The 16,681-nt window shown below is 40.6% G+C and overlaps 1 protein-coding gene and 1 long non-coding RNA gene across 11 annotated transcripts in view; one reads left to right on the plus strand and one right to left on the minus strand.

The window, feature by feature from the left end:
- C1QTNF7 (C1q and TNF related 7) overlaps positions 1-16,681 on the plus strand; it is a 72,951-nt gene that overhangs the window by 49,597 nt on the left and 6,673 nt on the right. For all 4 annotated transcript variants that reach the window (XM_061584506.1, XM_061584504.1, XM_061584505.1 and 1 more), the window contains one exon: positions 14,575-14,820. In XM_061584506.1, coding sequence (XP_061440490.1) covers positions 14,583-14,820 — 238 coding nt within the window. In that variant the 5' untranslated portion in view covers positions 14,575-14,582. The remainder of the gene's footprint in view (positions 1-14,574; positions 14,821-16,681) is intronic.
- Positions 7,006-16,681, minus strand: part of LOC133364235 (uncharacterized) — a 32,883-nt gene continuing 23,207 nt past the window's right edge. Inside the window, exons 4-8 of one of the 7 annotated variants that reach the window (XR_009757889.1) lie at positions 15,846-15,878; positions 14,692-14,736; positions 13,839-13,961; positions 9,773-9,950; positions 7,006-9,674 (exon numbers count right to left, since the gene is read on the minus strand). This is a non-coding gene — a long non-coding RNA (uncharacterized LOC133364235). Of the gene's footprint in view, positions 9,675-9,772; positions 9,951-13,838; positions 13,962-14,691; positions 14,743-15,845; positions 15,879-16,681 lie in introns of all 7 variants that reach the window. The other 6 variants (XR_009757885.1, XR_009757888.1, XR_009757883.1 and 3 more) reach the window with 6 other exon arrangements.

Raw genomic sequence — 16,681 nt, forward strand, 5'->3', positions numbered from 1 at the left:
TAGATCCCTTCCAGATGTCATTTTTTATTGTGCATTCATGATGATTTGTGCTCATGGTAGTACTGGGGCAATTATACATGATCTCACTTTCAATATTGTCTATGCCTGGCTGCAAAAGTTTCAGGGCAGATATACTGCTTCATCAGTGCATGTCCTGTAACTTCCTGCTGAATTCCTGTAACATTTTCTACTGCAAATGTTCTGGGGTATTTTTTTGTTCTACATTCGTTGTACTATACAGGCATACCCCGCTTTAATGTTTGCAATGGGACCGGAGAGTATACTTTAAGCGAAAATAAACGTTAAGTGAAGCAATTGTCTTCACTTGTACTGCACGCAATCACCACTAGATGGCAGCGGCATCATGCCAATAAAGTGTACGTTATTGCAAAGCGCGCAAACGTTAAGCGGGGTATGGGGACGTATGGAGCATGTACGTTATAGCGAGGCAACGTTAAGCGGGGCAACGTTAAGTGGGGTATGCCTGTAGACAGCAATAATATAACAATGGGGAAGCATCACAGAATAACTATTATAGCTGAACGATGTGTGGATAGTCCAGTATAAATCCACCACTAATGCACTATAATTGCGCCAATGACATGTTGCAGCATATACCTTCCAAAAGAAGTAGTCTGGAGGGCCCCTTAGATTTTAATTTGGATGGTGGGAACAAGGAGCTTTCCTCTTACTTATTTTAATTGGTGTCTGAACATCAGAATGACACTAACTGGCACATGTTGTTCTCTCGGATTCTATGAGCCTTTTTGAGGAATCCTGACAAAGCAGACAGTCGCTTTCTTCTCTGCTCTTTCACCATTCAGGCATAGAATTGGATCTTGTGTCTTTCTGGACAGTGATAGCTTTCCTTAAATCTTTTATTGTTTATTCTCTTTCCTATCTGCAAAGCTGTCAGTTGTATTTTGTTTATAACTTATCCATAATGTTTGGAATTCACATTTGACTTGGCAGACATGCACCAGTATGGAGAAAAACCCATAGCATTTGAATGAGGAGACAGTTCTATGTCCTCCGGACTCTATCAGCAAGTCTTCTGTAGTTTGAGTGTTGTAGGGTTTGATTGATTGTTTTAAAAATCCATAGCCACAGAACTGGATGGCAACATCTAGGGGAATAGCAATATGGTGAAAAAAATAATTGCCTCTACCCTGACTTTGGCCCGTTTTCAGTGACAGAATGTCATGGGCATATGCCAGCTACCTCTAGCAAAATGCAGTAGAAAAAAGTGGTTTTTGCCATCATGTAGTAATACCAGTAATTAATGGATATTACCAGATGTTAAGTATTGTGTTCCAGCTCCACATGACCAGTCTGAACTTCTCATCTTTTATCTCTTGTCTCTGCCCTCCTTTGCGTTATTGCTCACATATTTTTTCCAGATTCGCCAACAATCAAAACACACACACAGCACATACACAAAACACAGCAGTCAGAACCAAAACTGTGTACCAAGAAAAACTGAGTTCTGTGACTTGTATAAAAGCGTGCATGCTGGGGGAAGGCAGCAATGATAACAAACAATAACAAATAATTACCACAAATAAATAACAATTATACATAATTTAATATGATTCAAGTCGTTATGGGGAGGGGTAAGGAAGGACGTACCTGAGATCTTATTCAGCCAACGCTTTGGCTTCTGAAATGTGACTAGGAATTGACAATATACTTTCAGGCATATCTCCATAACCATAACATGCTTTTAAAAATTATTAAAAGCGGAGATTCATAGGAAGCTGAATCCTGAACAGGAGCCAAGTACACGGCATACTCTTCACAAGAACCTAAGAGCTACCCTGCTAGATCAAACCAGCAAATCCAGCATCCTGTTTCCCCCAGTGACTATCCAGATGCCTGTGGAAATCCCACTAAGCAGCAGGACAGTCGCTCAAAAGCCCTCTCCTGCTCATCAGTCCCAGCAACTGGTATCGAGAGGCAAGCTGTATTTGACTCTGGAGGTAGCAGATCGCCGTCATGGCTAGTAGCTATTGATAGCCTTATGAATTTGTCCAATTTTGCTTTAAAGCCATTCAGGTTGGTGGCCATCACCATACCTTGCTATAGTGAATTTCATACTCTGTGTGTGTGTGTTGCCTGTTTTGAGTCTCCCACCATTTAGCTTCATTGGATGACCCTGGGTTCTAGTATTATGAGAGGAAGAAAAAAGTCTCCTTAAGCACTCTTTTCTTAGCATGCACAATTTTATAAGCCACTTTCATGTCCTCCCCACATAATTCCTTTCCCCCCACCCCAAGCTTCAAACACTGTAACATTTTCTTGCAGGGATGTTGCATTGGCAACCCTTTGATCGTACTGATTGCCCTTTTTTGCAACTTTTCCTCTTTGAGATATGAGGGACCAGAACTGTACCCAGTATTCCAACTACAGTTACACTATATATTCGTATGAAGACATTACAAACCTGGCAATTTCATTTTCAATCCCTTTCCTAATGTTCCTTAACACAGGCCTTTTTCACAGCTGCTACACACTGGGTCAATTCAAGGTATCCACTACAAGCCCATGATCTCTTTCCTGGTTGCTCACTGCCAACTCAGACCACAACCCAATGTGTAAGTGAAATTAGGAAGTTTTTGCCAAAACACGCATCAGTTTAGAGTTACTTACACTGAACTGCATTTTAATGCACCCAGTTTGGAGAGATCCTTTTGGAGATCCTCACAATCCCCTTTTGTTTTTTAACACTTTGAATAATTTGGTGTGGAGGAGTCTGCTTCTTTGGGGATTTCTAGTTTGACTCTATGCACTTATACAGAGCAACCCTGCCTCTAGTATATCCGTCCTTGTCACATTTCAGGCATCACTTTCTGCTGGGGGAGAGATTTAGTTCATGTAAGGCACAGCTGGGACGTAATTCCAATGGAGCCAAATCCATAGAGGGTCCAATGACCAGAGCAATGGTGGCTGGTGCCCATTGAGGCTGGTAAGGCAGGGAGGCAAACAGTAGGTAGAGCCAGCTAATTCTAGTTTTGCTCCCATCCTGCTCCCTGCCACTACAAGGTCAGTGCGGAGGGAGTCAAATTCCAATCTGCATGGTCACAAAAAGTGCAAAGTCAGGTCTCAGATAAGCAGAGCAGGGAAGTAACCAGAGAGTTCCAAGCAGAGCTGGGGCTGGATGCCAGACCAGCTAAACTAGAATGTTGCTCCAACAACTATTTATTTATTTAATTTATTTATGAAAATTTACATCCTGCCCTTCTTCCCAGAAGGAGCCCAGGGCAGCAAACAAAAACACTAAAAGCATATCTTAAAAACAAAAGGATTTAAATCATATTAAAACAAAACATCTTAAAAAGCAATGCCAGCACAGGCTCAGACTGGGATAAGGTCTCTACTTCAAAGGTTTGTTGAAAGAGGGAGGTCTTCTATAGGCGCTGAAAAGATAACACAGATGGTGCCACAACACTAAAAGTCCACTTCCTATGTTATGTGGAACGGACCTCCTGATAAGATTGTATCTGTAGGAGGCCCTCACTTACAGAGCGCAGTGATCAACGGGGTATATAAAGGGTAAGACAATCTTTCAGGTATCCTGGTCCCGAGCTGTATAGGGCTTTGTACACCAAAACCAGAACCTTGAACTTGGCCCAGTAGCAAATGGACAATTCTTTCAGCATCAGGGTGACATGTTGGTGATACCTGCCCCAGTGAGCAGTTACGCTGCTGCATTTTGCATCAGCTGCAGCTTCTGGACCAACCTCAAGGGCAGCTCCACATAGAGCACATGACAGTAATCCAGCCTGGAGGTTACCAGTGCATGGACAACAGCGGTCAGGCTATCCTGGTCCAGAAACAGCCACAGCTGTCTTACCAGCCAAAGATGGTAAAAGGCACTCCTAGCCACTGAGGTCACCTGGGCCTGTAGCAACAAAGACGGATCCAGGAGCACCCCCAGACTATGGACCTGCTCTTTCAGAGGGAGTACGACACCATCCAAAGCAGGCAACTGGCCAATTATTCGAAAGGAACCACCAACCCATAGTGCCTCAGTCTTGCTAGGAATAACGTTCAGTTTATTGGCCCTCATCTAGCCCACCACCCAGTCTAGGCACTGGTCCAGGGCTTACATGGCCTCTCCTGATTCAGATGTTACAGAGAAATAGAGCTGGGTATCATCAGCGTACTGCTGACACCTTGCCCCAAATCTCCTGATGACTGCTCCTAAGAGCTTCATATAAATGTTAAACAGCATTTTGGATGGGATGGTACCCTGTGGCACCCCACAGCACAACTGCCAGGGGGCTGAAATATAATCACCCAATGCTATTCTCTGACAATGATCCTGGAGATAGGATCAGAACCATCGTAAAACAGTGCCTCCAATACCATCTCACCAAGTCGGCCCAGGAGGATACCGTGATCAATGGTATCAAAAGCCGCTGAGAAACAAGTAAGAACAAGATTGCGCTCCCACTGTCCTTCTCCCGATAAAGGATATCCATCAGGATGATCAAGGCCAATTCAGTTCCATAACCAGGCATGGACCCAGACTGAAACGGATCAAGACAATCTGTTTCATCCAAGAGTACTTGCAATTGCTGTGCCACAACCTCTTGATCACCTTTCCTAAAAATGGAGTATTTGTGACCAGGCGGTAGTTGTCACATACCAATGGGTCCAGAGTGGGATTTTTCAGGAGCGATTAGATCACCGATTCTTTCAGAGCAGCTGGGACCATTTCCTCTTGCAACGATGCATTGACCACACTCTAGCAAAATAAGCACCACGGTCTAGTTCCATTTTGGTTCAAGTGGAGCCTGAAAAGTATCTACATTTAAGCCAGCAAGTGCTGAAAATTCTGAAGGCTGCCCTAGAGCAACATGCAAAGAAATTTGTGGGGATTGTAGGCAAACACACAGGGGACAAGGCGGAACTGGCTGACTTTCTCAATCTGTTCTGGATCTCATCTCTCCTTTGGGTTAATTTTCTTTGGAGTTAAGAGGGGCTAAAAATTAAGCACTAAAGAAGAGATGTAAGCAAAGACGACTGATTCTCTTTATATTTACCTACATTCCCTTCCAGGTCTTGCTCTTAAGATTCAGCGCCTGCCTTGTACATGGCTGCTTTTCAGTGATGAGTGTAATGTGTAGCAAAATTCTAGAAATGTAGTGCAGAAGCCATTTTTGCACTGTAGAATGCAAAAATGAAACTTGCTATAGGTTCCAACAGACAGAGGCAGAGAAAACTAGAGAGGATTGTAGGCACATGCAGAGGGAGACAAGTGCTGCTGACTGTTTTTCTGTTCTGTTGATTATCCTGTCTTCTTTAGCAGCTAATTGTCCGTAGGGTCTTCAAGGGAGAAGAGGAGAAACAATTAACGGCTAAGGAGTGATAAGTTATGAGGAGATAAACAGCAGGCAGCCACTTTAGCATCCCTTCCAGCTTTCTCTGCCTGTCTCCAGGGGAGTCTTCATACCAATTGGAGCCTGGCTTACACAAGGCATTTTTTTCCTTTTCTTTTGAGTATTATGAAAATATAAAAATTGTAAGAAAGATATATATAATATATTAACATTTCCTTCATTCAGGCTGATATATCTTTAAAAACAAACAATATTTAAATAGTATTGAGAAAATGAAAGTGATCAGAAAAAAGAAAACAGGGAAAGTACTGTCAGATATATTAAACAACAACAACAACATTTGTTTCATTACAGAAGTGACAATACTTCCATTTGTACATTCTCTCTTGGAAATCTCTTGTTCCAAAAGATCTCAAACTTTCCCCAATACGTTCAAAATATTGCATTATCCTGGCCATCACACACCTTCTGAATAGCAGTTAGTTTCAACATAATCATAACTGCCCAAATTTACTTCACTACTCATGCCAAATAATTGCAATATAGGGTTTTTCCACAGAGCATTTTTTATGGGATGAGTACAATGTGTATCCAGGCCTCAAAATGAATTTTGTGCCTTTCTGCACATGCATAGATCTCAGCAATGTATAGAAGCCTGCCTATGGCTGAATTGTTTGCTTATAAAGAGTTCTCACACTCTTTAACCAAACTTCTTCCCTTCAATACAACTGTTCATGTATCTCAATGGCAGGATTACTAGGTCTGAACATCCCTCTAATGTGCAACTTTATTCATTAATGTGTTACCTAGAACCATCGGTAGGGCTGTCTTTTTGACCCAATCATAATTTTAACAGATTTTTCATATTTTGGGAGAGCTCTGACTGTAAGATGCTTCCTACTTGTTATGGATAATGAAGTTTGTTCTGTCCACCACTACCCCACACTTACTTCCAGAAGAAACAAAATTCAAACAGACAACAGCAGATTGTCCACTGTCTAAGTCAGCCTTTCCCAACCAGTGTGCCTCCAGATGTTGTTGGACTCAGCATTGCCAATGGCTGAGGCTGATGGGAGTTGTGGTCCAACAACATCTGGAGGCACACCGGTTGGGAAAGGCTGGTCTAAGTTGTCTATTTGTGACTGTCTTAGTCCTTCTTCCCAGAGCTTGGAAAAGTTACTTTTTTGAAGTACAACTCCCATCAGCCCAATCCAGTGGCCATGCTGGCTGGGGTTGATGGGAGTTGTAGTGCAAAAAAGTAACTTTTCCAAGCTCTGCCTTCCCCAAGTGATTTGTGACCTATCCTGTCTTTAAAGAGGCTGGCAGTCCTTCAGAGCTCTGGAACTCACACAAAGCATAATGATTGGTAGCCACTAGGGATGGGAAAAATCTGCCCATTTTGGTTCTCACAGTTTTCTCATTTTTCCAGTCTTAAATTCAGTTCTGCAGGAATTTGCTATTTTTCTTTAAACCCTCATGAAAATTCTTCAGCATTGTAGTGTGCATTTTCCCCACTAAACACATTTGTGTATGCAGTTTGGAGTAATGTACACATTTTTGCAAGCAATTTCTACTAATATAACGCATTTTTGTAAGTTATTTTCACTAGCATATTCATTTTTATTCACATTTTCTTCCATTTTTGTAAACATTTTTTGGCTGCAGAACTGCATCACAAAATTTGGATAAGTGCGAATTTTGAAGGATGTCTGTGTTTCAGTTCTCATATAGTTTTGATAAGTGCAGATTTGATAAATTCTGCTTTCTGTGCAAACTGACCCGAATTTCTCCCCCATCCCCAGTGGCCACAACACACAGCAGCAAATGTATACTGATCTTTAGGGCTACACCAGACAGTGAAGTGTTGCATGTTTATTCAGATGTTTATTCACATGGAAATCATGGACAGATGTGTGTCTCTCAGTTTATATAAAAAGGGACACACAGGTGCAGGAAGTTGAACCTACACAAATATTTCATTTTCTCATGGTTTAGGAAGTTTTCTCCCAACCTGGCTCTGGTACTAAAACTGAACCAAGCTGGGAGAAAAGTGTCTGAAGTGATGGGAGTGCAAGGTGGGAGAATTCATTTCACACCTTATATGTGAATGGGGCAGAGGCATCAATAAACCAATGTGGTCCGTTCTCCCATCACAAAGTTTGTCCTTTAGCAACTTATATTCCAAGGCTGGGATATAACTAGTAGCAGACTTATCCTAGACACACACCCCTTATGCCACACCACAAATTGCTCTTGAAAGTGTGGGGACTTAAAAAGCAGTTTATAACATAGCATGGGAGAGGGTTGCAGGTCTGCTGCTCAAATAAAATAAAATGAAATAAAATCTCACTGGACAGTTTTGGCCTTTGGGCACGGTCTTTGGATCCCATCTCAACTTTGTACTGAATCATTAAAATAACACAACCTCCATCGACCCTGGATCTCCCAGAACTGTTATGGCTATCAGTTAATAATCCCATATAATAAATTGCCCCAGGAGATTCATGTTGGGGTTGAGGTTGATGAGATAAAACAATTATTTGGTTCTATTTCTAGCAGAGTAAAATTGCAAAAAAAGGGAATGAGCAATAATCAGTCCCCCCTCCCCCCTCACATAGTCTAGAAGAATAAACCAATCAAGCTTTCTCCAGTAAAGAATATTAAAAAAATTATTCATGGACACTTCACATATACAGTGGTATAGGCACAGTTCAGGAAATCAGAAAGAAGAAATGGAGGTTACTTTCAGTCCGTCATTTTCAGCTTCTGGCAAGCAGCCCCACCCCTGCTTGCTCAATGAGATACTGAAGAATTCCAAAGGCAGCACAGCAAGAAGGAGGAGAGGACAAAACAACAATTCAAACAGGAAGCTACATCACAGCAAACTTTGGAGTTTCCCCAAGTCTGGCCAGAGAGGACAATTCTCCCTTTTACTGTTTAAAGTATGTATAAATCTGCCCCCTAGTGGCAGCATGCAAGGTTGCCTGTTCCCAATAATTCATGGGTATTAGACTCCTTCCCCATTCATCCCTGTGCAGTAAAACACCGCTCTCCTTCTAAGAGGTACTCAGATTCCACTCTTCCCTGCCCCCAACAATGTCAGCCAGTGACTTGGAACTCAGACAGAAAGTTGTACAATATTATTATGTCTAAAACTTATGGGACAGAGAAGAGAAATTGACACAGTATTGCCATTTTTGGTAGCCACTCTGTAGTTCCATCTTTAAACTCCTTGGTAAGCTGCCATAAAATCTATCAGTGATGGTCCTAATAAGGGGATTGATTCAAATCACCTCATGCACTGAAGATTTGTGTGGCGCCCCTCCCCAACTAGCTGCATGTTCAGTAGTGTGACGGGACTTTGAACACATATAATGTGTTTATAGCTCCTCCACACAAAGGAGATTCCCTTCCCTTTCCTTCTACATCTATATCGATTTAGCACCCCTTTCCATGGCTGCTGATTCTGACTGCACGGCCACTGTGTGCATTGCGAGTGGGGCTAACAGTGCAAACCTGCAATCCTCACACACATACTTTCAGTGCATGGGGAGGGTGGAGTTCAATGAATCCTCACTAATGTTTTCCATAGGTAACAATGAACAATATATCCATCCAAATTAAATTATTGCATACTCCTGCATAAGGAATGATTACAGGGATTCTGAGGATTCCGTTTTCTCCAAAGAATAAAATGTGAGAGTTGGAGACACTTTAGATGGTACATAAAGGCTGGAACCATAGAACTACTTCACACATGTTCAGCATTTGATGACTGCAACATACAGGGATGACTTTTGATGTGTAAACTTTCACACTTCCTCATGCACTATTATTTTCAATAGAGTTTCTTCATACAGTCTGCTGTGAGTCATCAAGTTTAAGTGCAGAGACGTCCAGTTCTGTACTTGCATGTGTGAACCACACCATAGACACAGACATATTTGGAAGTAAATTCCACACAAACCCATGGTTTTTAGGGCCAATTAATACTTTATTGGCCACAGTATAGGACCCAGTTTCATGTGGATTATTCTACAACAATGTGGTAATTTTTGAATGCAGCAACATGTGAATGTGAATTGCAGTTTCCATCACCTTCCCTCCTTGCCAGGTGACACATGCATGGAAAAGAACCCCAAAACATACACGTAGATGCCACTGACTCATTCACAGCACAGGCAGTTCAGTTGGTTGCAACAGCTTTTTCTATATCAGCTTCCTAGTGAGGATTGATATATTTGCTACAATGTATTTTTGTAGAGCCACTGAAGAAAGGAAGTTCCAGGAAAGCACTGTTACCAATGCTGACGAAATCTGGATCACAGGCTGAAAGGGAAAGGACTGTTAAAAAAACAACCCCAAAGACATTCACAAATAAAACCATGTGATACAACAGTGTTATAAGTCTGGGATGCTTTGCTTACTGTGAATAAATAGGCAACTGATGAGTGTCCAGGGACTTTCACAAAAGAACAGTGATGTTACATGATATCTATGGATCTCTCTCCAGCCCTTGTTTTTGTCAAAGCCACAAGTTTTGTTTTTGGAAACCAGATTCTTTGAATGATACCCATAAGAGTCTGGGAAGGTGACACCTCTCATCTAACAAAGGGAAAGAGAAATAGCATAAAAGCTTTTGCGGTTGAATCCAGAGAGCATGAAGGGCAGGCTGAGAGTGGAGAGTTTAGCAGGGGTTAGCTAAAACTACAGTGCAGACTTGGAGGACTGTAGAAGTAGCTTTCTGGGAATTTGGTGCAACATCAGCAGTTTTGTTGCTTGATTTTAGGAGTTTGCTAATTTCCAACAGATTCTGCTTGTATATTTGTAAATAAAAGAAAAATAAGCTATAACTGCCAAATACTATCTATACAAAGAATTGTAAGCACTTCAACACTGTCCCTGGACACATCAGAGAAATGGAACTGCTTAATAACAGAATAATTTTTGTAATAGCTAATTTTGCCAAATCTACTAATTTCTCTTTTAAAAAAACAGATTCCCTGCATATGCTATGAATCATTTACTGGATCAGTTGCTCTAAATTTAGGTTTATAACAGGAGTATGGAACTAAGATTGTTTGGTCTACAATTACATCCATAGTATCCTGCAGCAAAACTATTAATTCTTGTTTTGTCTACAATAGATGGTCAGCTTTTAATGGCAGTTTAGTACTGCACAAGAGACAATGATTTGTTCATTATGTTAAATATTACTGGATTTAGTTATAGTGATCAGTAAAGTTGTTTCATCTATGGTATATTCTGGATCCGAGATGTAGAAATGTCAGTGTTGTTGTGCCACTGTAATAACTTGCCATAGCTTGAATGATTGTTTTTATAAGTACATTTCATGAGGTTCTATATCTGTTATAGAAAATATTTGGGATTCCAGATATTTGCATTTCAGACATTTGCAGATGATAGTCAGCTAAGCTCCAAGTTCTGCAGTACCTGATTCAAGAAAAAGGCAGCTAACTTTTCCAAATGCAGGTCTGGGCTGGCTATTCCTGTCAGCTTACAACAGAGGGACAGAAGAGACAAAACGTTTTTGTGATACTGTTCTCCTATGATGCAATCAAACAACCTTTAGAGTGTGTGTGTTGTTGTTGTTGTTATGTGCCTCAAAGTCGACTACGACTGATGGCGACCCTATGAATCAGCGACCTCCAAGAGCATCTGTCGTGAACCACCCTGTTCAGATCTTGTAAGTTCAGGTCTGTGGCTTCCTTTCTGGAATCAATCCATCTCTTGTTTGGCCTTCCTCTTTTTCTACTCCCTGCTGTTTTTCCCAGCATTATTATCTTTTCTAATGAATCATGTCTTCTCATTATGTGTCCAAAGTATGATAACCTGTTTCATCATTTTAGCTTCTATCACAGTTCTGGTTTAATTTCTTCTAAAACCCAATTATTTGTCTTTTTCGCAGTCCATGGTATCCACAAAGCTCTCCTCCACCACATTTCAAATGAGTTGATTTTTCTCTTATCAGCTTTTTTCACTGTCCAACTTTCACATCCATACATAGAGATCGGGAATACCATGGTCTGAATGATCCTGATTTTGGTGTTCAGTGATACATCTTTGCATTTGAGGACCTTTTCTAATAGCTGCCCTCCCCAGTCCTAGCCTTCTTCTGATTTCTTGACTATTGTCTCCATTTTGGTTAATGACTGTGCCAAGGTATTGGTAATCCTTGACAAGTTCAATGTCCTCATTGTCACCTTTAAAGTTACATAAATCTTCTGTTGCCATTACTTTAGTCTTTTTGACGTTGAGCTGCAGTCCTGCTTTTGTGCTTTGCTATTTAACTTTCATCAGCATTCGTTTCAAATCATTACTGGTTTCTGCTAGTAGTATGGTATCGTCTGCATATCTTAAATTATTGATATTTCTCCCTCCAATTTTCACAGCTCCAACTTGGTCCAATCCCGCTTTCCATACGATATGTTCTGCGTATAGATTAAATAAATAGGGTGATAAAATACACCCCTGTCTCACACCCTTTCCGATGGGGAACCAATCAGTTTCTCCATATTCTGTCCTTACAGTAGCCTCTTGTCCAGAGTATAGGTTGCGCATCAGGACAATCAGATGCTGTGGCACCCCCATTTCTTTTAAAGCATTCCATAGTTTTTCATGATCTACACAGTCAAAGGCTTTGCTGTAATCTATAAAGGACAGGGTGATTTTCTTCTGAAATTCCTTGCTCCGTTCCATTATCCAATGTATGTTTGCAATATGATCTCTGGTGCCTCTTCCCTTTCTAAATCCAGCTTGGATGTCTGGCATTTCTCGCTCCATATATGGTAAGAGCCTTTGTTGTAGAATCCTAAGCATTACTTTACTTGCATGGGATATTAAGGCAATAGTTCGATAATTACTTCATTCTCTGGGATCCCCTTTCTTTGGAATTGGGATGTATATGGAACGCTTCCAGTCTGTGGGACATTGTTTAATTTTCCATATTTCTTGACAGATTTTTGTCAAAATTTGGACTGATTCAGTCTCAGTAGCTTGTAGCAACTCTATTGGTATGCCATCTATGCCTAGTGATTTGTTTCTTCCAAGTATTTTAAGAGCAGCTTTCACCTCGCATTCTAAAATTTCTGGTTCTTCATCATATGGTTCCTCCGTGAATGAATCTGTCATCCTGGCATCTGTTTTATAGAGTTCTTCAGTGTATTGCTTCCATCTTCCTTTTATTTCATCTCGGTCAGTCAGTGTGTTTCCCTGTTGATTATTCAACATCCATAGTCGTGGTTTAAATTTCCCTTTCATTTCTCTAATCTTTTGGAACAGGGCTCTTGTTCTTCCCTTTTTGGTGTCCTCTGCTATTTCTATACAGTAACTATTGTAATAGGTCTCTTTGTCCCTACGTACTAGTCGCGTGTGTTTTGGGGGAGTGTTATATATTGGGAATGAGTGGTGGTGACACCCTTTTGGTTAGTTAATGAAAATTGATCTTTGAGGGACTACTTTGATCTACCATTGCTGAAAGTACTCATCTGGTTTACTCCAACCCAATGGCTCTGTTCAGATATTTATCCGGCCAAAGATCCTAATCCTGTGGCATAGGAGGAATCAGCACCCACTTCCTGGCTCTATTCTTACCCCAGCTTTCTCTTGATTACCTAAGTCACTCTAGAGACTAGGTTCACATCTGAAATGCTTCATTCACAACAGTAATTCTAAGCTTTTCTACTTTAACATTACAGTACACATGAATACACTGACATTCTACAACAATGAAGGCAGGTTCTGGGACTAAATTCATGGCCATGGAGGATGTGTGATCTAGTCAAGGTTTATATTGGTAGATGGTTTCTAACCTCAGTGGATTGTACATAACTTTTTATGCTAAAGGCTGCTATACAAGCTGTTCAGCATTTCTCTAAGTGGATCCTTGACAGATTGTGTTGGCTCTACTAACTAGTGTGTATTTTGTAATGTTTTTGCTGGCACATATTTATTTTAGTGTCAATTTTATAGAAAGAGAAGCAATGAAAATAATGTCCAACTGCATTCATATTTTTGTATTTCATCTTGGCATCATATACGAAACACAAGCAAATTGCCAACTCTGCTTTTGCAAAGTTTGCAAGGAGACTGATTGTTCCGTGTCTTAGGGCTGAGTTAGATGTTTGCTAACAGATGCTGATCTGAGGACCTTGCTTACCACTGAACAGCTGCAAAGCAGCAGGCAGAGTGTAACTGCACCAGAGGAGCTGTGGATGCAGGACTGCTTGGGCCATGCAGCAGAGTTAAGCAACCTGTTCTCAGCAGTGCCATGGCATCTACATGAAGGCAGGAATTGGTGTCTGAATGGTACAGCAAGAAAAGTGGCCATATCATGGGGGGAGGGTGCCATTTGACTCCACTTTAGGCAGCAAAATGTCTTGGGTTAGCCCTCAGTAGGTGTGTGGAAGGTACTTAACATTTCTACCGCCTTCCACCATGTTATTTATGACCCCCACAATGGAAATGACTTACCTGTGTTTAGCAGCTGCCGGATGTCTTGTGCAGATTTTCTCTCAAATTTCTGTTCTCTGTCATTCAACCCTGTATATATATATATATATATATATATATACCATGTTTCAGACATATCCATCTCTTCCAAAAGTAAAAGCTGGCATAAATTAATTGGCAGTCTCAAGCCACATATCCATACACATGTAATATTTTCAGGAGCAGAGCTGTCAATCTTTTCCTCCTAATTATATATATATATATATATATATATATATATATATATATATATATATATTTACAAGAGCACCAGGGAAAATTGCCCATAGAAAATATTGCTTTTAATGATGAGACCCAAATCATCTGCCAAGCAATTACATTAGGTGGGACTCCTACAACTGTGCATAATTTGGTCTTTTAAAATAATGTATGCATTTGAGATCAGAGTACTATATGCCTGAAATGAAGTCTTTTGGAAATATGCTTATGGCCTAATATTTAACATGCTTTCTAAGAAGTAATTGCTTCAGAATTAATTATCCTCCTAAAACCATTGAGAAGAAAACTAATTGATGAACACAAACTAAAACAAAAATGTACATTTTTGTATATACTGATATGTGTACATCTAAAATGTACATTTACATATGTACATGTGTAAATGCACATATTTTATACATGGGTTGATAAACTATTGCTAAAGTCTGAATAAAATAAGATGAATTTACTGTCTGCACATGTTGCATTCTTTTTTCAGCACCAAAGATGCTTGTGTTGCTATATGTCACAAGTTTTGCCATCTATACAAGTGGGCAACCTCTTCTCAGCCAGTTTAAAGGAGAAAATTATTCTACAAGATACGTTTGTAGCATACCTGGATTGCCAGGTCCTGCAGGTCTTCCTGGAGATCACGGATCACCTGGACCTCACGGGCGCATTGGTATCCCAGGACGAGATGGTAGAGATGGCAGGAAGGGAGAAAAGGGTGAGAAAGGAAATGCAGGTACTGAATGTTCATTCTTTTTTTAAAAACAACAACACAAAACTACCAAAAATATTTTTGCCTTAATTACACTTTAAGTGTCTCTATCTAATCCTTAGCCTATAGAGCTCCAAGTATAACTATACAGTTGGCAGTTGCGGATGGTAACCACTACATCTGGTGGGCCTGCTAGAAGGTCATGGGGCTGTGGCTAATGAGCATTCACAGGGTTGTGGCCAACTTGTTCTGGTTTTCTCCCGATCCTCCTCCCTTACAAAGCTACGGTGGACACTTAACCATTGCAATTTTACAAATAGTTAGCACCTAACTAAACTGAAAAGTGTCTTACTTTGGTTGAGAAGGGGGTCCCTACTGCCACAGTTTCAAGTGTGGGTTCATGCTAAAGAAGCTGTACACAAGTAAGCCCCACTGAGTTCCATGGAGATTACTCTCTGATAAGTATGTACAGCAGGGGTAGGCCCATCTAATCCAACATCCCGTTCTCACTGTAGCCTACTAAACACACACACAGCATTTTTAAAACCTAAAGAAAAATAGGAATGCAAAATCTCCATACTTCTCATATGTTTAAACGGCAAACACACCTTTATACCTGCAATTCCAAACTTAACAACACACAGGCACACAGAACAATTTTTTAAACCTAAAAAAAACAAACCTGGGAATACAAAACCTCCATACTTCTGTCAATTCTCGAGACACAGGCAAACCCTACAGTTCCAGTGACACACAAGTGTTGAAAGTAGGGATGGAATCCTCTCCTTTTTTACATTTTGTTTTTAAGTGTGGCCCCCTAGTGGTCATGAATGATCTGGTTCCTTTTTCCTCTGATACCTTTTAATTTTTCTGATCTCTTTTCTGATAATCAAGTCAGTGTCTTCCTTGCTGCTGCTTGCAATCAACCCCTCATTCTCCCTGCTGCTTTCTGTCTGTCAGTTACAATCAATACTTCATTGACATCAGTGAAAGGGAATACACATTTGAAGAGCTGACATAGAAAGTAGATTGATAAAAGTATCACTTACACTACAAATTTCAAAGGAATATTTTCTTTTAAACTAATTGGAAAAAAAAGAAGAATGGATCAGAAACCAGGCGCGGAGAGTTGCTACTTCAAAATTCTCTCCACAAAAACAGAAATAATAATAATAATAATTAATCCAATGGCAAATCTGACTATTGCAGAAAGAGCCCATCGCTAGTTGAAAGTTGCAACACACAAAAGCCATCCACCATTTCTCCTCTCAATCCTCTTCCCCATTTACATAATTAGATGCAAATGATTAAGTAAAAAGTAGATATCCTAGAAAGATACTCACACATTCTGTCCATCATTGCTGTCTGTTAGAAAATATTAATAAAAAGGCAAGCTGCTCAAACTAGCAACCACAGCCTTCTCCTGACCAGCTGCAAAGAATGAGTTTTGCAGTGTGGCCTTCAGCTCTGAGCATGAAGGGATTCAAGGCAGTCCTAGCAGGCTTATACTGAGGCCTCATAAGAACTGGAGGGAGGGGGAATCTTTACAATTCAATTTGCCCTTTTTTTTCCGTCCAGATATGGGAGGGGGTCACTTGGCCATAGCTGTACTTTTAGATTAGGATTGACTGATTTTACAGAAAGCTGATTGGCCAGAGAACAGTAGCTTGATAGAAATGTTCCCAGAGCTTCCCTGAGTTCAAACAGAAGTATAAAATGTGTGTGACCGGAAAGAGTGTGTGGCTTTTGGAGGGTGGGATAAAAATTGCTTGACATTCTCCTTGGATGGGTTGTGCCCCGCTAGCCCTGCCTCCACTGACAGTTGGTATAGCATAATGGGTATAACAAGGTGGAGCTCCAAATCATGACTGCCCCACTTCACATT

The sequence above is a fragment of the Rhineura floridana genome, chromosome 9 (genome assembly GCF_030035675.1).
Source record: "Rhineura floridana isolate rRhiFlo1 chromosome 9, rRhiFlo1.hap2, whole genome shotgun sequence".
Taxonomy (NCBI): Eukaryota; Metazoa; Chordata; class Lepidosauria; order Squamata; family Rhineuridae; genus Rhineura; species Rhineura floridana.